This window comes from Macaca fascicularis, chromosome 7 (genome assembly GCF_037993035.2).
Source record: "Macaca fascicularis isolate 582-1 chromosome 7, T2T-MFA8v1.1".
Classification (NCBI taxonomy): Eukaryota; Metazoa; Chordata; class Mammalia; order Primates; family Cercopithecidae; genus Macaca; species Macaca fascicularis.
The window spans coordinates 20,431,166-20,445,542 of NC_088381.1; the positions used below are offsets into that span (position 1 = coordinate 20,431,166).

The following is a 14,377-nucleotide window of genomic DNA, read 5'->3' on the forward strand; positions in this document are numbered from 1 at the left end:
TTCCAGAAGTGAGATTAATGCATCAAATATTGTGAACATTTTTATTGCTTTTAGTACACATTGCCGAATTGTTTCTCAAAAGTCTTTTTTTCTTCTGAAAATTTTATATGAACTTACTCTTCCACTAGCTGTATGTGTGATTATGTGTATTTAACTGCAGCCTACCAGTTTTTGGTGGTGGTAAAATTATCAAGGGTAATTTAAAAAGTGAAAGAGTATTGCTTAATTTGATTTCCTTGGTTACCAGGAGATTGAATAGTTTCCAATATTTGTTTACTGATTGTAATTTTTCTTTTTGAATAATCTTTTACTTATTTTGACTATTGAGATTGGTTTTACTTACAAAATTTAACTTTCTAATTTTCTTAGCTACAGAGCCAATTTAAATGGCATGGTCATTAGTGAAGATACTGTTTACAAAGTTACCACAGGCCCAATATTCTCTATGGCTCTCCACCCATCAGAGACTAGAACTTTGGTAGCAGTTGGGGCCAAATTTGGGCAAGTTGGACTCTGTGATTTGGTAAGTTGTTATTCTTGAATATATTATAGTTTGTCTAAAGCAAATAGTCTGGAAGATAATAGGCTAGAGCCATGTGTTTATAAATGTTGCGTGAGACTTATAATTTTGGGCTTTATGATGCTTTATGATTCCAAATTTTAGAAATCTGGAGGAATTTAAATTTGCTTTATAGAACTTTAATATTTTTAGCTTGAATATCATTAACCATCTGGGCATAAATTAACTGCCAGAAAACTTTGTTACACTTTAAACATGTATGTGAAAAGATCACACAAAGTGGCCGGGTGTGGTGGCTCATGCTTGTAATCCCAGCACTTTGGGAGGCTGAGGCAGGTGGATCACCTGAGGTCAGGAGTTTGAGACCAGCTTGGCCAACATGTTGAAACCCTGTCTCTACTTAAAAAAAGCAAAAATTAGCTGGGTGTGGTGGTAGGCGCCTGTGATCCTAGCTACTTGGGAGGCTGAGGCAGGAGAATTGTCTGAACCCAGGAAATAGAGGTTGGAGTGAGTCGACATGGTGCCATCCAGCCTGGGCGACAGAGTGAGACTCTGTCTCAAAAAAAAAAAAGTTTAGTGTTGTTTTTTTTTTTTTGAGGTGGAGTCTCGCTCTGTCGCCCAGGCTGGAGTGCAATGATGCGATCTCGGCGCACTGCAAGCTTCATCTCCTGGTTCACGCCATTCTCCTGCCTCAGCCTCATGAGTAGGTGGGATTACAGGCGCCCGCCACCGCACCCAGCTTATTTTTTGTGTTTTTAGTAGAGACGGAGTTTCACCATGGTCTCAATCTCCTGACCTCGTGATTCACCTGCCTTGGCCTCCCAAAGTGCTGGGATTACAGACGTGAGCCACCACACCTGGCCCAAAGTTTAGTTTTCTAGTTGTGTTTACAATATGGTCTGCTATGGTCTGAATGTTTTTGTCACCCCCAAAAATTCATATGTTGAAATACTAATTTCTATGGTATTAGGAGGTAGGACCTTTGGGAGGTGATTAGGTCATGAATAAGGTTAGTGAATAAGATTCTTATAAAAGAAACCTAAGAGAGACCACTGTCCCTTCTACCATGTGAGGACTCAGCTAGAAGGCACCAACTATGAACCAGAAAGTAAGCCTTTAACAGACACTCAATAAACTGGAACCTTGATCTTGGTATTCCTAGTCACCAGGACTGTGAGAAATAAAATGCTGCTGTTTATAAGCCACTCAGTTTATCGTATGTTGTTTTAGCAGCCCAAATGGACTAAGAAACAGTTTCTAAGCTGTATCAAAATATCTTCCCCAGGGACCTGCTTTGGAACGATTCTAGTCATCTTTGATGAGTCAGAAATAGATACTGAATTCCATTCATTGTGCATATAATTCTGCATGAAATGCTGTCTGTTGTTACAAAATTGAGAAAAGTCAAGTTAATATTCTCTGAATTTATTTTCTTATTGGGGAAGAAGACCAAAGACATGAAAAATGCCGTAAGGACAATTAATGAAGATGAAGAAACAGTGGTGACTTGAAGTTGGTTGGGGTTTATAAACAAAATTTGCAAGTCTGGAGACAGATAGAAACCAAGTTCTTTCTTATTTTGGGATCATAGCTTCTCCCTTATTTTGATAAGATGTGAGTTGGGGGTAGGAGGTGATAGGATTTAGCAAAGAAAACTGAAGCAAAAAAGTGGGAAGAAGATCAGAATAGTATGTTTTAGAAGCCAAGAGATAAGTTTTAAGGATGGGAGGTTGGCAGAGCCTTTTGCGGAGAAGTTAAAAGAATGGAGAAAAGGCCATGGATTTTGAAAATAGGGTACCATTCGTGAGTTGAGAGAATAGCTTTGACAATGAGGTAAGTAAGGAACAAAGGCTTTAGGAGATTAAGAAAGTATGAGGGTAATGAAAGAACTGGAAGAAATGGGGATAGAGACTACTGTTCTCTCCCCCGCCCCCCACCACTGAGACACAGTCCCGCTCTGTTGCCCAGGCTGGAGGGCAATGGCATGATCATAGCTCACTGCAGCCTCAACTTCCCAGGCTCAAGTGATTCTCCACCTCAGCTTCCTGAGTAGCTGGGACTACGGTCGTGTGCCACCACACCTGGCTAATTTTTTAATTTTTTGTAGAGATGGGGGTCTCACTCTGTTGTGTAGGCTCATCTCAAATTCCTGAGCTCAAGCGCTCCACCTGCTTCAGCCTCCCAAAGTGCTGGGATTACAGGTGTGAGCCACCACACTCATCTGAGACTACCTTTCGAATAATTTTGAAAAGGAAATATTGAAAATTAGCATGATTAAGTGAAGATATTTTTGGATGGTTGATCTGTATATAATTTAAGACATACATAAAAATTCTTTTTTCATATCTTTCCTGGTGACTCCAAAAATCTGTATTATGGCCGGGCGTGGTGGCTCACACCTGTAATCCCAGCACTTTGGGAGGCCGAAGTTTGCCGGATCACCTGAGGTCTGGAGTTCGAGACCAGCCTGACCAACATGATGAAATCCCATCTCTACTAAAGATACAAAATTAGTCGGGCGTGGTGGCACATACCTGTAATCCCAGCTACTTGGGAGGCTGAGGCAGGAGAATTGCTTGAATATGGGAGATGGAGGTTGCAGTGAGCCGAGATGGCGCCATTGCACTCCAGCCTGGACAACAAGAGCAAAACTCCGTTTCAAAAAAAAAATCTGTTACTAGATCTCCATAGTCCAGTATCTCCATCAACCTAATTTTCCAGGACATTTGGCAATCTCATTAACAGATTTAGCAAGTCTAAAAGCAATATTACCTTGCCTATCCTGTGCTCACAATTTCCCCAGTTTTTTAAAAAAGTAATTTTATTGAGGTAATAATTTACCTATCATAAAATCCTACTTAAAAATGTAAAATTCAATGCTTTTCCTTTTTTTGAGGTGGGAGTCTCGCTCTGTCACCCAGGCTGGAATGCTGTGGTGCGATCCCGGCTCACTGCAGTCTCTACCTCCTGGGTTCGGGTGATTCTTGTGCCTCAGCCTCCTGAGTAGCTGGGATTACAGGTGCTCGCCACCACACCTGGCTAATTTTTTTCTTTTTGTTTTGTTTGTTTGTTTGTGACGAGTCTCGCTCTGTCGCCCAGGCTGGAGTGCAGTAACGTGATCTCTGCTCACTGCAACCTGCGCCTCCTGGGTTCAAGCAGTTCTCTGCCTCAGCCTCCCAAGTGACTGGGATTACAGGTGCCCATTACCACGCTCGGCTGATTTTTTTTTTTTTTTTTAAGTAGAGATGGGGTTTCACCATCTTGACCAGGCTGGTCATGAACTCCAGACCTTGGCCTCCCAAAGTGCTGGGTTTACAGGCATGAGCCACTGTGCCCAGCCTAATTTTTGTATTTTTTGTAGAGATGTTGGCCAGGCTGATCTCGAACTCCTGACCTCAGGTGATCCACCTGCCTCTGCCTTGCAGAGCTGGAATTACAGACATGAGCCACTGTGCCTGGCCTAAGTGGTTTTTAATAAGTTTACTTGGTTGTTTAACTATCATAGTCTGGTTTTAGAACATTTTCATCATCCCTACAAGATCCCTCATGCTGGCTGAATGCAGTGGCTCATACCTGTAATTCCAGCGCTTTGGGAAGTTGCGGCTGGAGGATCGCTTAAGCCCACTAATTCGAGACCTGCCTAGGTGACATAGTGAGTTGCCTGTCTCTACAAAAAAAAAAAAAAAAAATAGCTGGGTGTGGTGGTGTGTGCCAGTAGTTCCAGCTACTCAGGAAGCTGAGCTGGGAAGATCACCTGAGCCCAAGGAGGTTGAGGCTGCAGTGAGCCATGATTGTGCCACTGCACTCCAGGCTGAATTGACAGAGTGAGACCCTATCTCAAAAAAAAAAAAATTACTGCAATAAAAAAGAAGCAGAACCTAATGTAGTATACTTCAAAAACTAGCTACCAAGGAGAGAAACGAATCCTGTAGCAGAGCTAGGAGACAGCATAATTTAGCTTCTGCCCTGACCCATGTGCAGAATCCATACTGGTAAATCGACCAAATCCTGAGAATTTTCTCCTATATTATCAAAAGTGGAGAGAAGCACATTGGGTATTCTGATTTTCCCTCTTTAGAATGAGAAATAGGGAAATGGTTGCTGGAGGAAAAATAGAGGAAGTAGGGAAAGTGAATAGTAGAACTGATTGTCTTCAAAGGAAGTTTTCTTGACCCATGGGAGTGGTAACACCTACCCCATACAAGTAGGTGGTATGAATCCTAGTATAAAATAATGAACAAGGCCAGGCGCAGTGGCTCACGCCTGTAATCTGAGCACTTTGGTAGGCCGAGGCAGGCGAATCACCTGAGGTCAGGAGTTGGAGATCAGCCTGGCTAACTAACATGGCGAAGCTCTGTCTCTACTAAAAATACAAAATTAGCTGCATATGGTGGCGGGTGCCTGTAATCCTAGCTACTCGGGAGGCTAAGGCATGAGAATTGCTTGAACCCAAGAGGCAGAGGTTGCAGTGAGCCGGCATTGCGCCACTTCACTCCAGCCTGGGGGACAGAGTTGAGACTGTCTCAAAAAAAAAAAAATCTGCGTTTCAGATTACCTGCTGTCTCAACATGGTGAAACCCCATCTCCACTAAAAATACAAAAATTAGCTAAGTGTGGTGGTGGGTGCCTGTAATTCCAGCGACTCAGGAGGCTGAGACAGGAGAATCGCTTGAACCTGGGAGGTAGAGATTGCAGTGAGCTGAGATTGTGCCACTGCACTCCAGCCTGGGTGACAGAGTGAGACTCCATCTCAAAAAAAAAAAAAAAAGAAAAAAAAGAGAAGACTGTTGGAGGAAGGGTGAGAATAATATTCTCAAATCAATATAAATTGTCTAAAATTAACAGTTTAAAAAATAAAAAGCATAATGACTACAATTGCTTTTTGTTTTATACTTTTGCCATTGTAGGAGATAATGTCTCTGTAAATACTTGAAGTTCAAAAATTCCTTTAGCTTCCTTTTCTTATATTATTTTGACATATTTATATGTACCTATACAGATAGAATGATAGAGAAGAAATTTTAAAAAAGGACCATGCTATATATGCCATTTTGAATCACATTAAATTGAACTATAAAGATGTCTGTAATCTCAGTATTTTAATGATAATTTTGGTTAATTTTAAATTTGGAATTTTTTTTTTTTTTTTTTTTTTGAGACGGAATCTTGCTCTGTCGCCCAGACTGGAGTTCAGTGGCATGATCTCAACTCACTGCAAACTCTGCCTCCCCGGTTCAAGCAATTTTCTGCCTCAGCCTACCGAGTAGCTGGGATTACAGGCATCTGCCACCATGCCCGGCTAATTTTTGTATTTTTAGTAGAGACAGTGTTTCACCATCTTGCCCAGGCTGGTCTTGAATTCCTGACCTCGTGATCCACCCGCCTTGGCCTCCCAAAGTGCTGGGATTATAGGTGTGAGCCACCGTGCCTGGCCGGGAGTGATTTTTTAAAACTTTCATCTTTGTACATTTCTGCATTGTTTGAGTTCTTTATAACAAGAGAAAGTTTTATTTTTCTAGAAAACAAATGCTATAAACAAATGTCTGTCAGTAGTTTCTAACTTGTAACAGGAAGAATATGTGTGATTATAATAATTTTTTCTCATTTTTTTTCCTGTTAAAAAATACTTTTCCATTTTAAAATTTAAAATAATAAAACAAAAATGCTTGACGATTTCAGAGTAGACTAAGCCAGATTTAGAGGTGATGCTTTGTGTGTTTCATAATGTGCCATATGGCATAGAAACAACTTACCTTGATCTGAAAAGTGACTTCTCAGGAGTTGGCAATGCAGTTGTGGAAAGGATAGTCCTTAGGAGTAGGTATATTAATATGGAAATTCAAATACATGCATTTTTATGGTGTATTTAGAGAACAAAGTATGTTTAAAACTATCATCTTTGTCCCAGGACCAAATACCTTATGAAAATTATGCTGAGAATGAGTAAGTTAATATTAATACAGAAGCCTGCTGCAGAAGTAAAGTGGTAAGGTACTGATACTGTTTTAGTTAGCGATTATACCATGTGTGAAATAGAGTAGATTTCTCATTTCCTGAGGATTTTATAAACTGACAGTAATATATAAACTAGTTTGTTAGTTACAGAAAGCTGGTCACTGTTAAAATTAATGTGACTTGGTATTGTTGGATTGAAAACTACAAAAAGTTAATGACAAGATTAAGTTTCTCATTCTGACTTTCTGATGGGGAGAGTGGTTACAATTATAGACTAAGAAAAGACTGAATATAATCCAGTGTAAATTCTTTAATGACATAATAGCATAACAAAAATCACTACTTTTCACTAGCTTTTTTTCTCTCCCCTTACCTCCAACTCTCTTCCAGACCCAGCAACCTAAAGAAGATGGAGTTTATGTTTTTCATCCCCATAGTCAACCAGTTAGCTGTCTTTACTTCTCACCCGCCAATCCGGCCCACATACTGTCACTGAGCTATGATGGCACGTTACGCTGTGGGGATTTTTCCAGGGCTATTTTTGAAGAGGTAAATGTTAATGTGTTTACATGCTGACTTCAGATGATATTCTAGATTCTCTATGAAATGCCACATGAATAATTATTATACCAATTGGGAGAAGTGATATAGCAGAAGGACTTTGAGAACTACACTGCCTAAGTGCAAATCCCAGATCATCTATTACTAGTTATGTGAACTTGACAAGTTGCTTAACCTCATTGTGCCTTACTTTCCTTAGTTGTGAAATGGGATTTAACAGTACTGACCTTATGGTTGTCATGAGAATTTGATGAGTTTATGCAGATAAAGTACTTAAAACAGAGCCTGGCACATAGTATGTGTTTGCACTTGTTAAATTTCTTTTTTTTTTTTCCCCAAAGCTTTTAAATAAAATAACTTACTCTTCCATTTTTAGGCAGAAGACTTGTATTTAGCTGGGTGTGGTAGCTTATGCTTGTAATCTCAGCACTTTGGGAAGCCAAGGTGGGAGGCTCACTTCAGGCCAGGAGTTCCAGACTAGCCTGGGCAACATGGCGAGACCTTGTCTCTACAAAAAATAAAAAATACTAGCTGGGCGTGGTGGTGTGTGCCTGTAGTCTGAGCTACTCACAACGCTGAGGTGGGAGGATCACTTGAGCCCAGGAGTTAGAGATCAGCCTGGGCAACATAGTAAGACCTTGCCTCTAAAAAAAAATTAGCTTGGTGTGGTGGCACGTGCCTGTAGTCATAGCTACTCAGGAGGCTGAGGTGTGAGGATTGCTTGAGCCCAGGAGATTGAGGCTGTAGTAAAGCCATGATTACATACGTAATTGGACTTCAGCCCAGGCAACAGAGTGAGACCCTCTCTTAAATAAGACATCTTCTACTTAATGCTTAAAACAAACATGTCATTTGAGATGAACTTTCAGATTTGCTTAACTGTATCAGATTGTCTCAATAAGAGAAGTCTTATAAGTTGAACTTTATTTTTTATTTTATTATTTTTTTGAGACAGAGTTTCACTCTCATCACCTAGGCTGGTATGCAGTGGCGCGAGCTTGGCTCACTGCAACTTCTGCCTCCCAGGTTCGAGCGATTCTCCTGCCCCAGCCTTCCTAGTAGCTGGGATTACAGGCACCCACCACCATGCCCGGGGAATTTTTGTTGTTGTTGTTGTTGTTGTTGTAGAGATGGAGTCTCACTTTGTCGCCCAGGCTGGAGTGCAGTGGCGTGATCTCGGCTCACTGTAACCTCCGCCTCCCAGGTTCAAGCGATTCTCCTGCCTCAGCCTCCTGAGTAGCTGGGACTACAGGCGCATGCCACCACGCCAAGCTAATTTTTGTATTTTTAGTAGAGATGGGGTTTCTTTTTTTTTTTTTTTTTTTTTGAGACAGAGCCTGTATCTGTCGCCTAGGCTGGAGTGCAGTGGTGCGATCTCGACTCACTGCAACCTCCACCTCCTGGGTTCACTCCATTCTCCTGCCGAGTAGCTGGAACTACAGGCGCCCGCCACAACGCCCGGCTAATTTTTTGTGTTTTTGATAGAGACAGGGTTTCACCGGGTTAGCCAGGATGGTCTCCATCTCCTGATCTCGTGATCCGCCCGCCTCAGCCTCCCAAAGTGCTGGGATTACAGGCGTGAGCCACTGCGTCCGGCCGAGATGGGGTTTCATCATATTGGCCAGGCTGGTTTGGAACTCCTGACCTTGTGATCCACCTGCCTCAGCCTCCCAAAGTGCTGGGATTACAGCATGAGCCGCTGCGTCTGGCCAGATTTTCCTATTCTGAACATTTCACATAAATGAAATCATACAATTTGTGGTCGTTTGTGACTGATTTCTTTAACAAAATGTATTCAAAGTTCATCCATGTTGTAGCCATGTATCAGTACTTCATTCCTTTTTATGGCTGCATAATATGCCATTGTATGGGTATTCCACATTTTATTCATCTGTTCATCAGTTGATGAACATTTGTATTCCTTCTTTTTTTTTTGAGACGGAGTCTTGCTCTGTCGCCTAGGCTGGAGTGCAGTGGCGTGATCTCTGCTCACTGCAAGCTCTGCCGCCTCCTGGGTTCGTGCCATTCTCCTGCCTCAGCTTCCCGAGAAGCTGGGACTACAGGCGCCCGCCACCACGCCCGGCTAATTTTTTTTTGTATTTTTAGTAGAGACAGGGTTTCACCGTGTTAGCTAGGATGGTCTCAATCTCCTGACCTTGTGATCCGCCCACCTCAGTCTCCCAAAATGCTGGGATTACAGGCATGAGCCACCACACCCAGCCGAACATTTGTGTTTAAATTATTTATTTATATATTTATTTCTGAAGCAGAGTCTTGCTCTTGTTGCCCAGGTGGCAGTGCGGTGGTGCAGTCTTGGCTCACTGCAACCTCTGCCTCCTGGGTTCAAGCAATTCTCCTGCCTCAGCCTCCCGAGTAGCTGGGATTATAGGCACGTGCCACCGCGCCTGGCTAATTTTTGTATTTTTAGTAGAGATGGGGTTTCACCATGTTGGCCAGGCTGGTCTTGAACTCTTGACCTCAGGTGATCCACCCACTTTGGCCTCCCAAAGTATTGGGATTACGGGTGTGAGCCACCCTGCCTGGCCTTATTTATTTTTATTTTTTTGAGATGTGAGTCTTACTCTGTCACTCCAGCTGGAGTGAAGTGGCTTGATCTCGGCTCACCGCAGCCTTTGCCTCCTGGGCTCAAGTGATCCTCCCCGCTAAGCCTCCTGAGTAGCTGGAACTATAGGCATGTGTCACCATGCTTGGCTAATTTTTGTATTTTTAGTAGAGATGGTGTTTTGCCATGTTGCCCAGGCTGGTCTCCAAACTCCTGAGCTCAAGTGATCTGCCCACCTTGACCTTCCAAAGTGCTGGAATTACAGGCGTGAGCTACCACGCATGGCTGTAACTTATATTTCAATAAGCCTGACTTGAAAATAATAGGTGGAGAACTCCTACAGCTTCATTAAAAAAGCTAACCCGATTAAAAAATGGGCAAAGGATCTCAATAGACATTTCTCTAAAGAAACAGAAATGGCACTGGGCGTAGTGGCTCACACCTGTAATCCCAGCACTTTGGGAGGCTGAGGCAGGTGGATCACCTGAGGTCAGGAGTTTGAGACCAGCCTGGCCAACATGGTGGAACCCCATCTCTACTAAAAATACAAAAATTAGCCAGGTGTGGTGGCAGGCACCTGTAGTCCCAGCTACTTGGGAGGCTGAGGCAGGAGAATCGCTTGAACCCAGGAGGTGGGGTTTTCAGTGAGCTGAGATCATGCCACTGCACGTTAGCCTGGGCGACAGAGCAAGACTCTGTCTTAAAAAAAAAAAACAAAAACACCACAAATGGCAAATAAGCACGTGAAAAGATTCTAAGCATTAGGGAAATGCAAATCACAATGCGATACCACTTTACACTCACTAGGATAACTACACTTGCCAGTAATAACAAGTGTTGGCAATGATGTGGAAAAATTGAAACTCTTATCCATTGAGAATTGGTATGTAAAATGGTATAGTTGGTTGGGGAAAGTTTGACAGTTCCGTAAATGTTAAACAGAGTTACCATATGACCTAGCAATATCCCTCCTAGGTATACACCCAAGAGAAATGAAAGCAGAAGTCCACACAAAAACTTGTACAGGAATGTTCATACCAGCATTATTTGCAATAATACAAAGAATAGGTCAGGCACGGTAGTTCACACCTGTAATCTCAGCACTTTGGGAGGCTAAGGAGGGTGGATCACTTGAGCTCAGGAGTTCAAGACCAGCCTGGCCAACATAGTGAAACTGCACCTCTACTAAGAATACAAAAACTAGCCTGGCATGGTAGTGTGCACCTGTGGTCCCAGCTACTCGGAAGGCCTGAGGCATGAGAATCACTTGAATCTGGGAGGCAGAGGCTGCAGTAAGCTGAGATTGTGTCACTGCACTCCAGTCTGGGTGACAGAGGGAGACTCTCAAAAAAAAAAAAAAAAAAGGTACATATGGTACAATTTACCATTTTAGGTGTACAATTCTGTGAGTTTTGGTGAATTGTGTACACCTGTGTAACTATCATAATCAAGCTATAGAGCCGGGCGTGGTGGCTCATGCCTGTAATCCCGGCGCTTTGGGAGGCTGAGGCAGTGGATCACTTGAGATGAGGAGTTCGAGACCGACAGGGCCAACATGGCGAAACCCTGTCTCTACTAAAAATACAAAAAATTAGACGGGCATGGTGGCTCACGCCTGTAATCCCAGCTACTCAGGAGGCTGGGCCAGGGAGAATCACTTGAACCCAGGAGGCGGAGGTTACAGTGAGCCAAGATTGCACCATTGCATTCCAGCCTGTGTGACAGAGTGAGACTCCATCTCAGGAAAAAAAAAAAAAAGAAAATTTCCATTTCCCTCTAAACTACATCATAACCTTTTGTAGTCATTCTCCCACTGTCTGCAATCCCTGGTAACCACTGATGTGATTACTGTCCCTATAATTTTGCCTTTTCCTGAATGTCAAGCATTTGGAATTAAATGATATGTAGCCTTTTGTTTCTGGCTTCTTTTACCTGGTGTAACACTTAAGATTCATTCATGCTATTGCACGTATTTGTAATTTGTTTCAGTTACCACTGACTGAACAGGTACCTTATACTAGGCACTATCTTGAGTGTGCTTTATATACATCATTAAGCCTTATAACAGCCTAGAAAATGAGTAATGTTATTGCGTTTAACAGGTGAAAAAACTGAGGCAAAGAGAGGTTTATGATGTTGCTCAAGGACATAGATGGCAGAACAAGAATTTACACCAGGATTTGTCTGACTCCAAAGCCCCTGCTCTTAATCATTTAAATATATTGAGTATGCCAGGTTTCATTTGTATATATTGGTCTTTTTGTGGGGTGTGAAGGTTGTGATGCCTTTAGTATATTAATTTATTATTAGTTTATAATACTTGTTTTTAAAACTAAAAATCAGCAATTCATGATTCAACAGTTAGAATTGTGGTTATCCCCTCTTAGTTGACAGGAAGATTTATTTTTTATTCTTTATATGCATGAGTCCTAAACCCAAAGTGATTGCATTGTGGATTACATGTGATTAAAAACTTAATAACATGCTCACGATATAGCTGGGCGTGGTGGTGCGCACCTGTAATCTTAGCTACTTGGGAGGCTGAGGCAGGAGAATCACTTGAAGCTGGGAGGAGGAGATTGCAGTGAGCCGAGATTGTGCCATTGCACTCCAGACTGGGCAACAGAGTGAGACTTCGTCCCAAAAAAAAAAAAAAAATGCTCATGATAAAATATTTACAGTAACTCAGATATAAAAGTAAATCTGTCTGTCCTTCATTTGCATTATCCACAAGTAACCATTGTTGCGTATCTTGAGTATGCTTCCACAAAGTATACCTGTGCTTACAAAGCATATAGTTACACATTTTTTTCTCCTCTTCTTTATACTAATGGCTTCATACTAATATACATAGCCTTTTGCAACTCTTTTCACTTAATAGTATATCTTGGACAGTTAATGCTATAAAACTACCTTATCGGTATTTCAAAGTAGAGGTGGACCATCATTTATTTAACCAGATCTCTCTTGGTGGATATTTATGTTGCTTCTTATTGCTATTATAAGCAGTCTTGCAGCAGACATTGTTACGGATCTCTTAGTGAAATTCTGGGTCCAAAAGTATAAGCATTAATGATTTTGATAGATGTAGCCTGATTAACTGTCAAAAAATGTATATATTTACTCCTCTACTAAGAGTAGGTGAGCATTCAGCTGTGTATCTTGGACTTGGTTGGCAAAGTTACTTTGCATATTAAAATATAATTTCAATTGGGTAGAATTCAGATTCAGTTCTTTTCCTGTTAAGTTTCACAGGGTCGATCTGGAACTGAGGTTTATTGGGTTTGAGAGATTTGGGATGTAGCCCTGACATGGGTAGATGGGCCATTTAGTTGTAGACACAGCTGATCAGTGCCTTTGTTTCCTTTTTTTTTTTTTTTTAAATTTTCAGTTGGATAGAAAGAATAAGTTCTAATGTTCAGTAGCAGAATAGGGTAACTATAGTTAACAATAGTGTATTGTATATTTTAAAATACCCAGAAGAGAGGACTTGAAATGTTCCCAGCACATAGAAATGATAAATATTCAAGGCAATGGACACCCCAAATACCCTGACTGTGTTTCCATTATGTCTTGTGCATCTGATGGGGATGATGAGAGGATAAATGAGGTTATTTGGGTAAAGTGTTTTATAACCCTTTTACCAAAGAATTTATGTTTTGGCTTTCTTTTTTTTTTTGAGACGGAGTCTCACTCTGTCGCCCAGGCTGGAGTGCAGTGGCGCGGATCTCCACTCACTACAAGCTCCGCCTCCCAAGTTTATGCCATTCTCCTGCCTCAGCCTCCCATGTAGCTGGGACTACAGGCGCCTGCCACCATGCCCGGCTAATTTTTGTATTTTTTGTAGAGACGGGGTTTCACTGTGTTAGCTAGGATGGTCTCGATCTCCTGACCTCATGATCCACCCGTCTCGGCCTCCCAAAGTGCTGGGATTACAGGCTTGAGCCACCGCGCCTGGCTGTTTTGGCTTTCTTTGCAAGAAGAGTGTGATACAAGCTGATTGTTACTTATATTCTTAGGTGTATAGAAATGAAAGAAGTAGCTTTTCCTCCTTCGACTTCTTGTCAGAAGATGCCTCCACTTTGATAGTAGGACACTGGGATGGAAATATGTCACTGGTGGATAGACGGACACCTGGAACTTCTTATGAGAAACTTACCAGTTCTTCTATGGGAAAAATAAGAACTGTTCATGTCCACCCAGTGCATAAACAGTATTTTATCACTGCCGGATTGAGGTATGGTCTTTATAAGACTTTATGACTTAGACCTTTTAATGTCAAAATTACATGGGTTAGTTTGGTTGTCAAAGATACTGTAATAAAATATTACAAAAGGTATTACTTTCATAATACCCAAAGGCCAGGTAATTTTCCTTTCTACACTGATTGAGACTTGAGTGATTTTTTTTTTAAATAAATACTTTTAGATTTAATAAATAGTGAAAATGCTGAAAGAAATTTTTTTTCTTGGTGTTATATGTATTTGCTTCTGATCTTACGAGAAGAAAGTTTCAATTTTAAGGAAAAAAAGTTATATGTGACCTATAACTTGTTGGCCTGTGTTAGCTTTTTTCTTCGAAGGATTGAAAAACCAACTAGAAACTTGAGAGCCGGGCGTGGTGGCTCATGCCTGTAATCCCAGCACTTTGGGAGGCTGAGGCAGGCAGATCACTTGAGGTCAGGAGTTTGAGACCAGCCTGGCCAATATGGTGAGACCCTGTCTCTACTAAAAATACAAAAAATTGCCAGGTGTGGTGGCATGCACATGTAATCCCAG

General features: G+C 41.6%; 1 protein-coding gene across 5 annotated transcripts in view; it reads left to right on the forward strand.

Annotated features, from left to right (window-relative positions):
• Nucleotides 1-14,377, forward strand: part of WDR76 (WD repeat domain 76) — a 43,214-nt gene that overhangs the window by 19,518 nt on the left and 9,319 nt on the right. For 4 of the 5 annotated variants that reach the window (XM_005559388.5, XM_073995690.1, XM_005559387.5 and 1 more), the window contains exons 8-10: nt 370-523; nt 6,866-7,024; nt 13,619-13,836. In XM_005559388.5, coding sequence (XP_005559445.2) covers nt 370-523; nt 6,866-7,024; nt 13,619-13,836 — 531 coding nt within the window. The remainder of the gene's footprint in view (nt 1-369; nt 524-6,865; nt 7,025-13,618; nt 13,837-14,377) is intronic. The other variant, XM_073995692.1, reaches the window with a different exon arrangement.